Below are 19,307 nucleotides of genomic sequence, written 5' to 3'. Positions count from 1 at the left end.
CTAACATGGGGTGAGGGTAAGCAGAACATCTTCCCTCACAGTTTCTTCGCTACAGAAGTTGAACCTGGGGAGAGAAAACAAAAAGTCAACTCTCCTGACACACAGTTGGTGTGTTGAGTTTGATGACAGCCACTTCCTTCCCCTCAGTCTGAGTGAGTGGCACACCCTGTGCCCAAAACTAGACACTGGCCGAGTGAATACCTCTTGGGTATAAAGAACTGCATTTTCCTTTCTAATTTTATCCCATGGCTATGCAATAGCAGAAAGAAGAGGTATCACTGGACACTCCAAAGGACACAGAGGGTCCATTTGTCACATCCCCAAAGCACCTACTAAACATGGCACACTGTCAGTGAATGCAACTGAGGAAGAGTAGGGTCAGCAGCATGACAAGAAATCAGCCAGAGTAAAAATCCTGACGTCCTGGTGTTACATTGGCTCGGCATTCTTATTTTAATTCAGCATTGAATTGAAATAACTAATTTACTCATTAAGACTGAGCAATACTTAGGAGGTTTGGAGCTCAATTTCTTTAACAAAATACAGAAGCATATGTAAAGTGTCTGGCACATAAAAAATGTTCAGAAAATGCTCTTTTCTCTTCATCTTCATTTTCTTCTCCGTAATCTAATGGCTAGCCGATGTGCAAATAGCAAATTAAAGGTTAGGGGCAGGACAGGAACAAAGATTCAGACGTAGAGAACGGACTTGAGGACGTGGGGAGGGGGAAGGGTAAGCTGGGACGAAGTGAGAGAGTGGCATGGACATATATACACTACCAAATGTGAAATAGGTAGCTAGTGGGAAGCAGCTGCATGGCACAGGGAGATCAGCTCAGTGCTTTGTGACCATCTAGAGGGGTGGGATAGGGAGGGTGGGAGGGAGATGCAAGAGGGAGAGGATATGAGGATATATGTATACGTATAGCTGATTCACTTTGTTATGCAGCAGAAACTAAAACAACAGTGTAAAGCAATTATACTCCAATAAAGATGTTAAAATAAATAAATAAATATTTTAAAAAAGAAAAAAAAAAGAAAATATTGGACAAGATGAAACTCAGTGCAAATTGGTGAAGGACTTGACTAAAAGCTCCCTCTCATTTGATGGCAATTCATAAGTTCATGTTATTCTTCATTTTTCCCATTAGAATATAATAAATTAAGATATACCATCAAAAAAAAAACTAATATTGAAAAGGGTCACAAGAAATGAAGGGCACACAATATATATAAATAAAGGTGATCTGAATTTCTATTGTGGTAGTTAAGGATTTGCTGAAGTCAGATTTCCTGCACATGAATTCTGGCATTGAGCTTTCATTGAATTATCTGTAAAATGGGGATAATAACAGTACTTATTTCCCATCACCACAATCAAGAGAGTAAACATATCCATTATTCCAAAATTTTCCTCCTATCCTTTGTAATCTCTCCTTCCCATCCCTTTCCATCTTCCCTTCCCCCAGGCAACCACTGGTCTACTGTCGTTATAGACTACTTTGAATTGTGTAAAATTTTATATGCAAAGGTGTATGCACTCTTGTTTAGCTTCTTTCATTCAGTATAATTTTGTTCAGTATAATTATTTTGAGATTCATCTATGTTGCTGCATGTATCACTAGTTCGTTCCTTTTCACTGCTGAGTGGTATTCCATTGTACAGAAGACCACAATTTGTTTATCCATTCCCTTGTTGGTGGACTTTGGGTTATCTCCAGATTTTGACTATTGCAATAAAAGGTACTATGAATATTTATGTACAAATCTTTGTATAAATATATGCTTTCTTTTCTCTTGGGTAAATACATAAAAGAGAAACAGCTGAATTGTAGGTAGGTGTATGTTTGGCCTTTTAGGAAACTAGCAAAGAGTTTTCCAAAGTGGTTGCATCATTTTACATTCCCATCAACAGAATATGAGAATTCAAGATTCTTCACATCCTCACCAGTGCTTGATATTGTCAATCTTTTAAATTTTAGCCATTTAAATAAGTTTATGTTGGTACCTCATTGTGGTTTTAATTTGCATTTCCCTAATAATTAATAGAATATCCTTTTCTGTTCTTTCACTTTTAATCTATTTGTGTCTTTATATTTAAAGTACATTTCATGTAGGTAGCATACAGTTGTGCATTGAGTTTTTAAAATCCAGTTAAACAATCTCTGCCTTCTAATTGTTGTATTTTAATTTAATACATTTATTGATATGGTTATTATCTTGCAATTTGTTCCCTATGCTGTTTTTCCCCCCTTTTTATGCCTTAAAAAATTCCATTTCATCTCCTTTTTTTGGCTTATTAGCTATAGTTCTTTGTTTTACTATTTTAGTGGTTGCTTTAGAATTTATACCATATATTTTTAACATCACATTTTACCTTCAAGTGATAATATTTTAATTTACATATGGTATAAGAACACTATAAGAGTATGTTTCCATTTCTCTCCTCCTACCTAATGCCTAATGGCATTGTTGTCATATATTTTACTTATACACGTTATAACAGCCCCTCCCCAAAATATTGCCATTACTTTTTAAATTGTCAATTATTTTTAAAGACTTAAATAACCATATTTAAAAATCTCATGTTTCCCAATGTAGTCACTATCTCCTATGCTCTTCATTCCTTTCTGTAGATTCTTTTACAACCGGTATAACTTTCCTTTCTCTGAAGACTTTGCTTTAACATTTCTCATGGTGTTGGCTGGTTGGTGATGAATTCTTTCAGCTTTGATATGTCTGAAAAGTCTTTATTTCATCTTTTTCTTTGAAAGATACTTTTGTGGATATAGAATTCTAGGTTAACGGTTTTTTCCTTTCAGTCCTTTAAAGATGTTGTTCCACTATTTTCTCACTTGCATTGTTTTTGATATGAGATCTGCCTGTGATTGTTATCTTTATTCCTCTGTAGGTAATGTGTGTTTTTTCTCTGGCTGCTTTTAAGTTTTCCTCTTTATAACTGGTTTTGAGCAGTTTGATCTTCACGTGTGTTGGCATAGTTTTCTTCATGTTTTTTGTGGTATCACTTGGATCTATATGTTTACAGTTTTCATTCACTATGTTTGAAATTTTTGAAGCCATTATTTCTTCAAATATATATTTCTCTCCTTCCTCTTTTGGAGTCTTCAATGAGAACTATATTAGACTTCTTGAAATTATTTCACAGATCACTGATATTCTCTTCATCGAAAATTTTTTTTCTCTCTGTGTTTCATTTTGGATACTTTCTATTACCTCTTCAACTCCACTAATCTTTTCTCTCACAATGTCTAATCTGCTCTTTCATTTCAGATATTGTAGTTCTCATCTCTAGATATTCAACGTGGGCCTTTTCTCTATATATGCCATTCCTCTACTGACCTTTTTAAACCAATGGAATACAGGTTTAATAACTGTTTTAATGTCTATGTCTGCTATTCTAACAGTTGTGTCGGTTCTGGTTTGGTTTCAATTGATTGATTATTCTCATTATAGGTTGTGTTTTCCTGCTTCTTTATATACATGGAAAACTTTCGTTTAATGTCATATATTGTGGATTTTAGCCTGTTAACTGCTGGATAATTTTGTATTCCTATACATTTTCTTGAGCTCTGTTCTGGGGTGCAGTTATTTGGAAACAGTTTGATCCTTTCAGGTCTTGCTCATTCTAGGCTAACTTTTTTCCCACTACTGAGGGATGACCTTCTTAAATACTCTACCTAACATTTCCTGAATTATGAGCTTTTCTGGTCTGGTTAGCGGAAACAAGTACTGTTCCCAACCCTGCAAGAGTACTGGGTACTATTCTCTATAATCCTTTCAGATGGATATTTCACAGACCTTGACTAGTTTCCTCATATATATGTGCTGATCAGTACTCTGCTGAATGTTTAAGGAAATTTTCCAGCTCTCTGAGCTTTCCTCTCTGTAGCTCTCTCCTCTCTGGTCCTCTGTCCTGTGAAATCCAGTTGCCTTGGATTTTCTGGATTCTTAGCTCTGTTTCTTTAACTCAGGTAGTCTACTGGGTTCTGCCTGAATTTTTCCTCTTTGTGTGACATCCTGGAGACTCTTTAAAGGCAGTAAGCCGGGACAATTTTAGGACTCTACCTTATTTGTTTCTTATCGCTCAGAGATCACTTTCCTTTGTTGCCTAATGTTCAGCATCTTGAAAACTGTGGTTTGATATATTTTGTCTGAATTTTTGTTTGTTTCAGTTGGGAAGGTAAATCTGGGCTCTTGTTACTCCATCTTTGCCAGAAGCAAAAGTCTCCACACTGGACTTATATGAGGACTGAATGATATGATGGCAGAAGCAGCATAGCACTGTGCCTCAGAATTTAGTTTTATACTCAAAACACTTGGGCTGATATTGGCATTGTTATGATTACCATCATCATCATCACCTCACTGTTTCCGGTAGTTCACTATGGTAAATATCCGTTGGTTCACACACACTTTAGTTTTGATTAGAACCAAGGGTTGACCTTTGTCTTCACTAAAAAGACTAATGGCACAGGACAATCTATTTGTATTCCTTGATAAGTGTTTTCTCGGTAATTTAAGTGGCAATTTGGTGAACCCAGGAAGCTTGGGGAAGATACACATATTAAGCACACACATAGCACAAGGCACAGCTGCTAAATGACATCTTTCTTTTCACCTTAGGATTGTGAAGCCAGATTCTCATTCTAACACTTGTGTCCGATCATACAACAGTCATCTACATATCTATCAAAGTTGTTTTCCTAAAGATGTACACTTTCTTCTAAAGAAACAAAAGGTATTAGGAAGCAGCGGTGACTGAGATATAGGAGAACCACTGTAGGTGATTTAACTTAAAGTTGTCTTTCAGTGGGAGTAGAATTATAAACGTGACTCAATGCTTCAAATCTCTTTGGATTTTTATTACTTACACTTTTCCATCGTTGCGTTCCACACTGATCTTGGATGCTCCCACTCTGGGTAGAGTTGGGTTGATCACGTTATTGTACCAAATAAATTTAACCTTCTGCATAACTCCAACATCCACATCTGAGTCAAATTCATTGGAATGAGTATTGGCTGGTTGGAGACTGCCCCTTGGGAATGGAGAAGTTAATAAAAACATACATGAATATACATAAACATACATATAAATATACACATATATGTTTCTAAAACCAGTTAACAATGTATCTCTAGTAAGATGATTGATAGTACATTTGTGAATCTAATGGTTAAATAAATGTAGACATGTATGCCAACTCAGTGGTAGTTCATTTGCCATCAATAACTCACATTACTTTGAAGTCATCCTTATTTTAATAAAACTTCAAACATGTTATATTCACAATCCTCCCACAATTTAATAAATGATGACATCATTATATCATCCTTTTCCAGTTGTTTTGTGGGTAGAATAATTATTTAGTGATTATAAATCAGATGCCATGCATCAAAATAAACATCTGTGGTTTTCTCAGGAAATAGCAGAGAAAAAATTTAGAAACAGAGTTCTAAAATGTATTAAGGTACAAGGGTGAAATAGTCTCTTCCTTTTAATGACACATGGCAGTACTGTGCTTCTGAAGGGGTTCAGAACAAGTCTCCCCAGAATGTGCCACTTTGGCAGGTGGACTACTTTGAGCTGAAGGAAATCAAGACCCAGCAGATTCAAGGATAACTCTTACCTCTCCCTTAACTGCCTAAAAGAATTTAGATAGAAGGCCTGGTTCAGGAAGGGAACTATCACCTGAGATAACTACAAGGAATATGGGCTAGATGTGATAGGCTGGCGGGGAGCTCAGCTGGGCCTGGAGATCAAATTCCTCTCCGTGTCCTGTTGTCTCTGCCTGCCATGGCAAACCTTTGTGCACCAAACATTTGTTCTTCCCATCTTACTGTGGATTGTCTTTCTCCCCTTTGAAGTCCCAGACCCCTTCTCCCTTCTCCTTAGCTCAGAATGGCATATAAGCCTCAATTGTCTCACTGCCTGTGGGTCTCACGTTCTTCTGGGACCCCCATATGTACATAATTAAATTAGTTTTTTCCCCTGTTAATCTGTCCTATGTTAATTTGATTACCAGACCAGCCGAAGAGCTAAGAAAGGTAAAGGAAAAAAACTTTCCTTCCCTATATTCCCATATAGTAATGAATAAACTCTTATGTCCACGACATACATTGTATGTGTGAAGTATTCCAACACTGAAGGAGCTTAGAATAGTAGTTTACTCACTTGAAAATTTCGTACTGCTTAGAGTTTCCTCTATCTCCAAACAAAGAAACGAGTATGCGTCCTCTAACCTTCTTTCCAGAGAGTGTGACAGCCACCTTATACCGCCAACCTGCAAGGGGGAAATATTTGCAAAATATCAGCTTTTAGAAAAATTATTCTGGAAACAGGCTAACTTGGATTCCACTACTGCTGAATTTTGAATAATTTTTGTATGGTTTTGGTAGTTCTTCTAATCAAATAGTGATGGATATTCCTTTAACTTAATGTTCAGAGGGCAGACATTGGGGGAGGGGAGGAACACAGACTCTTTCCAAAGTCAAAAGATTTCAAGCCAAGGGACTAAGTTATATATTTTGTTTTCAATTTTTTTAACCTAACAATTTATTCTTGAACATTATAAGAACTTTATGTTAAAAGATAATGGAAAAATAATAGTGTGGTATTTTCATCAGTTTATTTCATTTTCATAGATCACAAAATTTTAGAGTACTGTCATCTTTTTGTCTAAATAATCTATATTTATCTTTAACATTCTATAATTCAACTTTTCAACACCATTGGATTGTATTAATTTATGGTAACCATTTTATGGTACTAGTCAATAGTGAACTACAATTTTTTGCCATTTAGAGCTAGCCTGGGCCAAATTGGGAAGGGAATAAAATTTAGCTTTAGTTTTTACAATGCAGCTAACCCTATTGACTCCCATCCAAATAGTTTTCTTCCTCTGTTACCCAGAAAAGAAACCCAGGGTCTGTCCCCAAGTCTCACCATTCCTGCATTCTCTGAGTCCCATCACACATGGAGTCTACAATCCTAATATCTCTAGAATCTGTCACCTCCTTTCCATTCCCACAACCTCTGCCATCTCTCTCCTGGGTTACTTTTCTGCTTGTAAAAAAACCTCAGAATTTTGCGCAGTGAAACTTTTAACAGAGTATGAAGAGGCTGGAGCAGAAGAAGCCTCCTGAATTCGGTACCAGAATCAACTGTGAAGAAATTTATTTTTGTATCATTGATAATTCAGGCCCTAAACTCTGTTCTGCCACCCAAATTAGCACGTTCACATTGAGCATGGTATGGATGTGTTTTTCCATTTTGGGGAGGAGTGTTTAAAACTTTTGTACAGAAAAGCAATTTCACACATTTCCACGGGACGTGATAAGATACATAGTATTGAGAATTTAAGACAAATAAAATAGGGACTTACGGGCAAAATTGCTGGCATCACCGGTGTTTAGATAAAATACCTGGCCCTCTGCTTGGGTTTTCCCAGGAAATCTATCAGCATAATGACCCATCTGCGGGCAGCCTTCACTTGGACAGGGGAAGCACTTGTTCTAGGGAAAATAAACAAATGATGAATGAGGATGCTCTTTTTTTAACAGTGTACCATCTTATTCCATGTGTTGTTGAATTTTCAAATATTCTAAAGCCAATCCTCTTCTGATAGTAAAAGAAGACTTTAACAGTGTCTCAACAAACGTTAAAAATTAGTCTCATTATTTACAATGATAAATCAGCAATTTCACTATTAAATAACATGATACTAACATAAATATTATAAAAATTAATTAAGAGAATTTATTTATTTATTTATATTTTAATCCTCTCTCTTTTGCCTCTCTAAGTTGTTCCAGTGGCCCCAAGACACCCATCTGCTTTTAGGTGGTTAGAATTTATTTTAGAAAAATTGCAAAAGAAAGAGCAGGAGGTGATCATCAGCTTCTGATACACAAAATGGGACTCACTGGGAGGACAATAGGCTTAAAAGTCAAGTTTTTCTCAATTTTCTCTAGCTCCCACTTAGCATATCAAGTCTGGAAGATTCAGATCTCAGAATTCTCCCAATGTGAAGGGAAAATGCTCTAGTTGGTCAGTCAGGCTTAGCCATGACGTCTGAAGAAGATGGATATCATATAGGAAAATGTCCTTCTTTTGTGGGCCAAGAAACTGTGAGGAGAAGAGAGGGAGGGGGGTGAACAGAGCGGGAGGCAGATGGACATAAAAACTCCTGCTATGAAAGGGCAAGGCTGCCCCACAGTAGAGGCAAGTGGTGAACTCCTGAATCAGTGGACCAGATGGCGACTGGGCTGAATCTGAGGATCCGCATTCAGCAAAAGCTCAGGGAAACTGGGCCAGCCGGGAAGAAATGGCCCAAGCTCTCTGAGAGCATTGCCCAAGCCAGTAGCTTGGACACGCCCCGACATCACCTGCAGATGGCAGCTATGAGCCCTTCAAGAAGGTGGACCCCCAAGCCTCCTCTCTGCCCTCCACACACACAATGACCACCACCACCATGATCACCTTGCCCAATACCAGCTTGGAGAGAGGTGGTCCAAAGGCTGAGAAATCTGCAAAACTGAGAATTTTTTCCTATAAAAGTGTCTGAGCATCACTTAAAAGGACTGTTTATATTATTGAATCAGATTAAATTTTAACTGGATGAAACCTAAAGCTTCTGTGTTTGTTTGTTTTCCCCATTACCTAGAAAATGGGGATTTGGGAAGAAAATAAAAATAAAGTTAGACCAAAGAAGGGGGAGGCGTTCTCATTGCATATGCAAGCTACATTGTGAATAAAATATACACCCATCCCCTCTCCCCTACACATAATAGCTAACATTTGTTGAATGCTAATTATTATACTTTAGGTTCTGGGCTAAGTAATTAAAACATGTTATCTTATTAAATCCTCCCACCAAATCTATGGAATCTACCATTTTATTTACATTTTGAAATGAAGAAAGTGCCTTAGAGAAGTTAAGTATTTTGCCCAGAATCATTCAACTATTTAATGGTAGAACCAGGAATCAGATCCTCTCTCTTCATTGCTAAAGTATATCTACTTGATAATTGTAATTTCACCTAGCACGTTACTTGAAAATTTATATATTAAATAACATAGGGCATACATTTTTATTTGAAAAAAAATTATTGTGAAAGGAAAAGCAATAGTAAAAAAAAAACTGGGCAATTGATATGTCATATTCAAGATCAGATTTAAGGATCCCAACTTAGATAATTAGAGAATACCAAAAAAAAGATGAACACTCAAAAAAAAATCTTGGCAATTATGAGACTGCACAGAAATGTCCACATGCCCATAATCATATACCTTTATAAGGTTAACATTTAAAACAAGTTTTTCATGTTCATCAGCATCCTGCAACCATAGATCAGATTTCCATAGACAATTTTTGCACTTAGAATTATTTCCAAACCAAGTGTGAACATTTAGCTGACACATACAGAAGTGACAGAGAACAAGGTAGATTTGGGATATTTCAGTTTACAAGCGCATTTCTCTAAAGTTCTCCAATGCTTTATCACTATTAAAATAAACATGTATTATTGAAAGTATAAATCATGTGGCAGTCATATAGTAACATTCACTGAATGCATGTCATGTATAGTGAACCACACTGGTCATGAGAAGTGATGGTCACAAAATTCTTTAGGTGCAAGAAAGAATCTACTTACTGCACTGAAAACCTTGTAAGAGGCACAAGGAAATCCAGCAAAGCCATCAGGGTTGAGGATGCTATCAGCATAATACTTGTAGCTTCTTAAGTGATTACAGGCCACAAAGTCGCGAGTTCCTTTAAAATCAGACATGATTACACATCAGTGACAGATTTCATTTTTCCAAGTTAATGTCATGGTCAGCACACAGTTGTTGAATAGATTTTTCTAATTAGTGTGAACTCATGGCAGTCACAGAACAAAATCATTTATGAAGGGTAGTCATGATTTGAGACGCAATCAGAATTTAATATAATCTGTTTAACATTATAATAATTATGCCATAGCTAAATGAAATGGAAAAATAACTCTAGGAGGAAAAGATTGGTCTGTAAGGGATAGGTATGACTGAGTAATGTATTCCCTGAATTAGATCCTTGAAAAGTTGACTACAAATACACTTTCTTTCCTATAGTCTTCTCATGTCCACTTCCCGCAGTGAAAACCTGTATCTTGGGGATACAACTAAAAGTTCTTTGTTATAGAAAATGTGAGACCTGTACAATACCAAAATATTTAGCAAGTTTATCAAAAGGAAACACAGATTCCCGCCCCCCCCCAAGAAAATCTCTTCATATACATAATAGTTGTACCTTCCCAGAGCCCATCTATGTCAACGATGTGAGAGAGAGCATTCTTCTTACATCCGGGCATTTCCTTTCCTCCATTTGGAAAGAAATCTAGGTGGCCCACAATTTGGCTCATTCCAAAACCTGAGGAATTTTAAAATATGGGAAAGTTGATGTTAATGTAAAGACTCAAAACACTCTAAAACACTCTTATGTATAGACTCAAAAAATACTCCAGGGGGACAAATTGAAGAACTCACCCAGGTTGGGGATTATGGGGGCAGCGTCTGTGTGAATTACATCCACAAATTGGGCATCGCTGGGGTCCAATCGGACTAATTCAGGTGTGCCCTGAAAGCACGGTTCTGCTGGATCCAACCCTAAAATAGATAGGATGCGTCATGTCAGTGTCTATCAGTGGACATGCATGTTCACCTTTCTCTTTACAGACCTGAGTGCAGCATTGGTGGTAATGATGAGTAATGCGTGCAAAGAAATAAGCTGGTTCTTCCCTATCTTACCAATTTCTAAGGGAAATCTGTGTCTAATTTACTATTTGCATTAAAGTGAATTTTCCTCAAACCATGGAATTTGGCCCTACTTATGGATGCTTAGTCATTGGGACAATCCCCATCAATAGCACAGTTACAACAAAAGAGCCAGACTCTGGGAAACACTGGACTCCTAAGAGATTTTCAGGCTAAAAGAGTTCCACCTATACTATAAACTCCTGTGAGGGCAAGGACCTTGGCTTTCACAGTCACTGCGACCACAGCTTGGCAAGTGCCTGACTGAGCAGGCTCTCATAAGCATTTACGGACTATGAAAAAGAATGTCTCTCCAGCAAATTAAAGAGATATTCCAGATACCCCCACCAATGCAAATGTAACGAACTTATCCAAAGTATTAAAAAAGAGAATCGGGGTGTCGGAAACAGGGGATTTGGGAAGAAAATAAAGAAGGGAAGATGCAAGAATAAAGTAATCATTTCCTGAAATAGTCACTTCTCAGATCCAGGATAGCAAAGTCTTTCTTATAAAGTTACAAGGTTGTTGTAGGACCTGGGTACCCAACATATGACTCCACTGGCTAAATGCAACCAGTCTGAGATTTGTAAAATCATATTTTTTATCTAATTAGCAGCATGTAGCCCGGGCAGCCCAGGGCACCCAGACTATCTGTCCCCACCACTCTCGGGTTGTGGTTCATGAGGACTGGACTAATTATCAATTGCTATGAAGCAGAATATAATTAATGATACATTTTTGAGCTCTTTGAGTTTAATGCTATTTCTTCTATTATTTATGCCATTTCTTCTATTCACCAAACTCATCCTTTGTGAATACCTGACAAAGAGAAAATAGATATGAATAAGACTTCCAGATGTTCTTAATTCACATTTTAGTCACATGCAGTATTTATATGTTAAACAGGGCTCTGTAGACTAAAGATTGGTATTAATGACAAATTCATAAGGTCTCAGAACACACCGATTTCTCTCATCATGTGATCTAATTCGGAAAATGTGAAAACTTGTCTCCTCAGGTAAAAGCAGGTCTGTGCCAAATTTCTGTCCTTTTAGACCCCGTATAGGCTTCATTTAGTCCAACTTTGCAGCTTTGACCAACCTGTGATTCGTCCAATGGTCCCATTTGTCCTCCTTCCTGACTCCCCAGCAGCGTGGGCACCCAGACTGTGGCCAATGACATGGACCTTGGAAGGTGAGTATCCAAATGACGACTGTTGGAAAGAAAACTTCTTCAGAATGTTTTCAAACTAGCAAAATTCAAGATGGGCAGAAAAGAGAACACTCTGAAAACTCAACTTTTAAGAAGAGAAGCTTCTCCTTTAAAGCAATCAATTTTCATGGATTTTTTTCTTTTCATTTATCACAAGAAATGGCGATGGTATAATGTTTAAACTGGTGGAAGTAGTGTTCTCTTTTATTGTTCTACATAGAACATTGTTCTACATAGAGGGGACCCTTGATGGATATGAGGACTTGTTACCCAGAGGTGGTGAAGCAAGTATTTGGATTAGAAAGTAATAATGATTCTTCAATAAATGGTGTTGTGAAAACTTGACAGCTACATGCAAAAGAATGAAACTGGACCACTTTCTTAAACCATATACAAAAATAAACTCAAAATGGATTCAAGACTTAAATGTAAGACCAGAAACCATAAAACTCCAGGAAGAAGCATAGGCAGTATATTCTTTGACGTCCATCTTAGCAATATTTTTTGGATCTGTCTCCTCACGCAAAGGAAACAAAAGCAAAAATAAACAAATGGAACTACCTCAAACCAAAAAGCTTTTGCACAGTGAGGGAAACCATCAGCAAAACAAAAAGGCAACCTACTAAACGGAAGAAGATATTTGCAAATTATATATTTGGTAAGAGGTTAATATCCAAAGTAGACAAAGAACTCACGTAAGTCAATATAAAAAAACATAATCTGATTTAAAAAATGAGGAGAGAACCTGAATAGACATTTTTCCAAGTCAGACATACAGATGACCAACAGACATATGAAAAGATGCTCGACATCACTAATCACCAGGGAAGCGCAAATCAAAACCACAATGAGGTACCACTTCCCACTTGTCAGAATGGCTATTATCAAAAAGACAGCAGATAATAAGTGTTGGCGAGACTGTGGAGAAAAGGGAACCCTCATGTACTGTTGGTGGGAATGTAAGTTGGTGCAGCTACTATGGAAAACAGTATGGAGGTTCTTCAAAAAATTAGAAATAGAACTTCCATATGGTCCAGCAATTCCATTGCTGGTTATGTTTCTGAAGAAAATGAAAACATGAATTCCAAAAGATATATGCACCCTTATGTTTATTGCAGAATTGTTTACAATAGCCAAGCAATGGAAAAAACCTAAGTGTCCATCAATAGATGAGTAGATAGAGAAGATGTGGTACAGACATACCATGTTTTATTATGCTTTGCTTTACTGTGCTTCACAGATATTGTTTTTTTTGCAAACTGAAGGTTTGTGGCAACCCTGCACTGAGTAAGTCTATCGGCACCATTTTTCCAACAGTATTTGTTCACTTTGGGTCTCTGTGTTACATTTTGGTAATTCTCACAATATTTTAAACTTTTTCATTATTATAATATTTCTTATGGTGATCAGTGACCTTTGATATTACTATTGTAATTGTTTTGGGGCATCACAAACTGCACTCATGTAAGATGGTGAACTTAATCAATAAATGATCTGCCAGCTCCACCAACCAGACATTGCAATATCTATTTTGGCACCTGAAACCAATAGAATATTGTGTGTCAACTATACTTCAATTTTAAAAAAAAAAAGAAAAAGAAAAGAAGAAAAGAATAATGAAAGCAATTACTTAAGCACTTTCAAGTTTAACATTTTCTAAGTTTTTAGTTACCAAATCAGGTTAGCTTGTTATCATTGTGCTTCTCTTAAAAAAATAAAAACAAACAAACAAACAACAAAGCCCCTACTTTAATCTTCAGGTTGACATTATCATATCAACTTGGCTTAATAACTGGTAAAATTAAAAGAACTAATGATGGAATCCAGTAGAAACAATCTACCTGGTTGCTTGAATAATAGCACTTAAAAATCAGTTTATTCACCTTAATAGGCATATTGATGAAGCCCAAATCTAGATTTTTTTTTTTGCATTTTTCTTTTCAATCAAGGAGAATGCCAACTCTAAGTAGAAAAATATTTTACCAATTATCATACACACAGCAATTTTTCTGGAAGAGAATCCAGAGAGCAATGTGCATGGGCTTTTCTATAACCCAGAGGTAGTTACCTCAAGAACGTCAATGAAATACGCCACTTCTGCTCCCACAATCCGGATGTTCTGTGAGGCTTGTGTGTATCCGGTTCGGGAGCCACCTTTCCAGTCCACGCAGATGCAGTTCACGCTTTCCACGTTAAACAGTTTCTGGTGGAAGAGACACAATAAATAAGTAAATAATTCAACATCTTTCCTAATTACTAATTAACAATCTTGAAGACTAGGATAAATTGCCTCCTTGACCTACACAATATCATGCTTGCTTTTTAACCCCAAACCAATAAACAAAACTTTTAATCTGTTATGGTTATGGAATCCTTTTTAAAACTTAACATTGGCTCCAAACTAGAGATTTGGCCATAATGGGAACTGGATTCTTGGGATTTCTACAGCAACAGATGCATAGACATTTGTTGCAGGGAAAAGTGTATAAAATGTGGTACAATGGGTTGTCTCATTAGAGCATCATAAACTTCACAAGACATTGTCCCTTACTAGATTGCACCTCAGGGCATTGCCTGTCTTGTTCACTTCTGTATCCTCAGTGCCTGGAAAAGTTCCTGGCACATAGTAGGTACTCAGTAAATATCTACTAAGTAATTGAATAAATGAAAGACTATGTTAGGACCCTTTAAATATAGGCATTGAAGGCAAATGAATAAGCTTTTCCATGATGGAAATACTAATCAAAATTTTTGTATGAACATGTTTTATTGTACATGACTGAAGTTATTTCACATAAAAATATAAACTTTCAGATATCTACTGGAAGTCTTTTTGGATGGGGGTCAATGATAGTTTCGTGAATGCTAGATCTGGCAGGAATTTTATTTATTTGAGTATTTATTTATGCATATCCCCACCTTTTTTCCAAGAAGAATTTGAGAATGCAGCAATCTTAGAAACCATCTCCAATTGTTTCATTTTACAGATAGAAAAATCCAAAGAGGGGAAACGATTTGCTAGTGTCTTGGTTAGCTAAGGATAGAATTGGAACTTGAATCTACGGCATTTAACCTTCTAATTTAAGGTACTCATTCCTCCATTATAATGCCCAAAGACAAATCAAATGCAAGAAAAACACATCTGCTTTTGGGATCTCAGAAATAAATTGTATATGCATATCTGAAAATCTACATACCTTTGAGCTGAGAATCATTTATTTATTTTTTCTTCACTGTAGTATAGAAATCTATTACTACCCTCCCTCCTCACCCAGCCCAATAATCATCAGCTATAAATTATTTTTGAAGACAAGTTGTGGTTTTACTGATTATTTTTAAACTTGTGTAGTTAATTAGCCCCTTCATTTTAACTGTCTTCAAGATCAGTCGAAACTCTCTGGAGTTAACTCAGATCAGCCTTTGGTTTGAGTCACAGGCAGGCCTGAAATAAGACCTCTAAAGAAATGATTGCATCTTTGCGCCACCGCTGGCCACAAAATCTTGATGAAGAAATGAATCAATGATAATGTTCCTTAAGCACTAGCAGTTATTGGAAAATTTATTCTGTTTGATTTTCTGTCTTTTAATTCTTCATTATCACAGGGCACATAGCCAAAGGCAAATTTAAGAAAATAGGATCACTACTGCTGAAACAACAGAAGCCAGAAATGAAAATCTACACAGTCTTCCTAGCTATTGCTACCATAGGAGATAAAAGAGTAGCAAGGGAAAATAATTAGTTTGGGCAAAATGAGTTATCTTAGTTCTTCACACAGAAATCAAAGCCTATTGAAGAGACTAAAAGCTATTGAAAATGCAACAAATGTTGCATCAGTATGGCAACACCTGTTGCTAAAATTTAGAAATATCTCTGTATTAGTTATTAAATAATTGCTACCCTGAGCCACCAAATGCCTGCCAGCCTTGCTGGTCTGACTGTCCCAGGTCCCCTCCACCCCGTGTCACCTCCTGGACCTCCTCTGGGAACCCCAGACCCAGTGAGGTCAGAGGATCCTCCAGCCTCATGGTGGCAGGCATCTGTCCTGCCTGGGTGGGGCCTTGCCTTCTCTGTTGCTAATTATCACTCTGGAAACAAACTTCCCTTAAGAGATTTACAGTCTCACCTTGCAAATGCTGTGCAGCCAGTTTTCTTCTCCCTTGTCTATGAATCCATGAATAATAAAGCGAGTTTTTCTATTTGTTTTGAAATTGGAGTCTGTGATAGTAGATGGATCTGCAACGAGTTCCTGTTTGGGGGAGAAAAATGTTTAATGTCAAGTTTCTGAAAATATCAAATAGAACTGTTACGAGGAGGAAAGTGGCAGATGGGAGAAGACTCCTGGGACTTGGGATCCTTATGAGTAAGGATTCTTTTATTACAACCAAGCTATTCCCAATCATCACCAAGTCGATACTTTCCAGATGTCATAACATTTTTGCATTTGCTCAGCTTGGGGTAATATGTCTGCTATAATATTGGTGGTAGGGTCTTGTCTCCATCCAATGGAAGACTATGTATGTGTGTGTGTGTTTTTTATAGATACAAAATATGTTGGAAGGTTATACATAACACTTAGAGATTATATATATGTAATATCCATATTTAGAATATTGTATTAAATGGTACCATAGAGGTAGAATAAAAATAATATCAAGTTAATGGATACTTTAAACAAATTATCAAACAAACCTTTTATAAACAAGTTATAAAAAATAATACGGTCACTGTGCTAAAAGTCTACAGAGGTGCAAATTCCACTGTCTGATTTGTTCTCTTTAGAAGACAAAATTCAGTATCCTTATTACATAAAACAGATGAAACTTAGTTCTGAAAACCATGAGTGTCCTTACTTGAAAGCTGTCTGGGTTCTCGTTAGTGTATAGGAGGAAACGAGTGTTGACATCTTTTGGAGCCCAGGGCAATATTTTGATGGGTCTTTCTACAATTCCTGCCCAAGGGGAGTCATCACTGAAGCAACCAAGTCTTTGATAGCAGATTTCTTTTCCTGCAATCACCCAGAAGTATTAGTTTCACCAGAATGCTCTTTGTGATGGTCTCTCTGACAATATATGAGTTAAACTACATTTTGTGGCATATTTTCTTCCTCCACATCCTCAAACACCTTCCTATATACACACTCACAAAACAGCTTCAACAGACAACATCCCAGCTAAAGACAGGCTGCTGCTTCTCATTTCCACTATGTAGGACCGCCTCACTCCCCTCCTGTCTCTGTCCAGTCCCATGCTAGGACTCATTTGAGCCTCTCAACTCAGATGTCTCCTCTGGGCCATTGGTGCCCAAGAAGGGAGTGGTCTTGTGTCCCCAGGTCTTGGTAGTAGGGGGTGAGGCGCTTATCTCCTTGTAAACATCTTCTGGCATTGGTCTTTGGGCTTTGGGTTGAGATCTTAAGTTTCGTGCAAATGCCAAAACTTTACGTCTCTACCTGGCTGAATATTTAGGTCTCTGACCTATATTTGAGGGGCATCCTGGATTCTTGTGATGAAGAAGCTGCTCACAAATAATCAAATAGAAAGCCCATGGTTTGACACAACTCTGTGCTTGAATGTTAACCCATAAAAGAACAACACAAAGGAAGGGTTCTCCAGGGGGATAAAGTCTCCATTAATAGTGGGAGCAGGAATAGGAGTAGTAGTTGTTGTAGGCGCTGCATTCTCGATATGTGCCACATGCTGGGCAAGATGATTTACGTGACTTATCACACCTAAGTCTCACAATTACCCTACAAAAGGGGTGGCATTATATGCCTAGTTCACAGATGAAGACAGTGAAGCACAGAGAGGTTAAGAATTTTACCCAGGGAAATACATTTGTGGCTGATGGAACCAGGGTTCAAACCTTACGCTTAACTCCGAGCTAGGGTTGTTAAATTTAGCAAATGAAAATACAAGTTAAGTTTGAGTTTGATAAACAACAAATGTTTTATTATAACAATAGCAATAAATTTAAATTTTCTTAACTTTAAATTTTATTTATTATAATGATCAATTTTACCATTTATATAACTATGCCACATATTCTTTGTTTTACCTGAAATTCAACTTTAACTGGGCATCTTAGCTGTTATCTGGCAGCCCTACTCCCAGTGCTTGAGCTCCTATTCATGGATCTCTCCCCCTTGCTCTACTTCTCATCCTCATAGTAGCTTGAATTCAGGTGTTGTAGCCCTTCTTCCAAGTATTGAGCAGCAAGTCTCTTCCAGCATGACATAAATATTTTTTCTTACCTACTACTGCTCCCAGCAACAGCAAAAGTGTCCAGATGAGCAGCATCTAAATAAAATTTTAAAATACAATTAAGTCTGGCTAAGTAAGTTTTTAAAAGATTGGCGTAATTCAAGTTCAGTTAGACCTCTGAGGGAAAATGGGTAAATTCGACTAAATTAGACTCAGTAAACATGTTCCAGACTCACCATGGCAGTTCTGTCAAGTTCTGCCCACAAGATAGCACCTACAGGTCCTTTTATAGGCAAACCTTATCTTTTTGAGCAGTTCCATGGAAAAGTGGCATGAAACAAGAGGAGGTTCCAAGGATGTACTTTTAATTTTAATCATAAATAAACCAAGATTGATAGAGTAGGTAAAATTTTCCATAGTACTTTTGGAAAGATGAGAAAAGGGTAGATAAGAACAGTTCTCTTTCAATGTGATTATACAATGCTTAGAATCACCATAATTTCATTGTAGTGAAGGTTCTAGTCTACCCATTTTTTAGTTTACATTTCTCTGTGCAGGTCTGTGGGTATGGGTGAAACTAAATTGTTTTCATAGATTTGGTAACAGCAGTCTTGACCACAAATACTAAAAGCTTACCAGCTCATGCAGTTTTTGTACAACCTTGCCTTACCTTCCAAAACAGTGAAATAGAGGCAATTCTTCAAGAGAGTTCATTTCTTTTAGGAAAGCTGTTGATAGTTTATTTTGATAGTCCATAGGACTAATTTATTTATCAACAATAACATGGAGGAAAGAGTAAATGAACTGATGAAAGGAACTGGGGGTACTTCTAAGAACATAGAGGTGAAATCAGTGACCCCATCACCAAATGAAATTATGCATAAGAGAAAAACAAAATTCAACTTGGAAAAAAATGGTCTGGGAAATATAATATGGAAGAGAAGCATTTGATAGAAAAGAACTGGGATGTTTTCAGTTGGTGATTGATTGCTTAAAATTAATTTTAAAAAGACTGGGATAGGCTACTATAATTTTAAGAGACTGGAGCATTTGGCCTGACAGCATCACAGCTATAGGTCGAATCAT

The 19,307-nt window shown here is 37.0% G+C and overlaps 1 protein-coding gene across 2 annotated transcripts; it reads right to left on the bottom strand.

The window, feature by feature from the left end:
* PNLIP (pancreatic lipase) lies at positions 1-18,317 on the bottom strand. Of its 2 annotated transcripts, none has more exons than XM_068549058.1 (12): positions 18,272-18,317; positions 16,860-17,029; positions 16,148-16,270; positions 14,092-14,226; positions 11,913-12,024; positions 10,545-10,664; positions 10,309-10,428; positions 9,674-9,792; positions 7,402-7,531; positions 6,192-6,300; positions 4,891-5,055; positions 1-64 (listed from the first exon to the last, which is right to left on the bottom strand). In XM_068549058.1, the coding sequence occupies exons 1-12, from the start codon at positions 18,315-18,317 to the stop codon at positions 1-3; spliced, it is 1,413 nt and encodes a 470-aa protein (XP_068405159.1). The 2 variants fall into 2 exon arrangements, with proteins under 2 accessions (XP_068405159.1, XP_068405160.1); XM_068549059.1 differs by having other exon boundaries at positions 16,875-17,029.
* Positions 18,318-19,307: the final 990 nt, after the last annotated feature.

Source organism: Eschrichtius robustus, chromosome 7 (genome assembly GCF_028021215.1).
Source record: "Eschrichtius robustus isolate mEscRob2 chromosome 7, mEscRob2.pri, whole genome shotgun sequence".
Lineage (NCBI taxonomy): Eukaryota > Metazoa > Chordata > Mammalia > Artiodactyla > Eschrichtiidae > Eschrichtius > Eschrichtius robustus.
The sequence above is the reverse complement of the archived record's forward strand: the minus strand, read 5'-3'. Positions and strand labels throughout refer to the sequence as shown.

Coding starts and splice junctions, on each gene's coding strand:
- PNLIP (XM_068549058.1), bottom strand. CDS start 18,317: ATGCTGCTCATCTGGACACTTTTGCTGTTGCTGGGAGCAGTAGTAG. Junction 17,030..18,271: donor GTTGCTGGGAGCAGTAGTAG/GTAAGAAAAAAT, acceptor GGGTGATTGCAG/GAAAAGAAATCTGCTATCAA. Junction 9,793..10,308: donor CATAGATGGGCTCTGGGAAG/GTACAACTATTA, acceptor CTGATTTTAAAG/GAACTCGCGACTTTGTGGCC.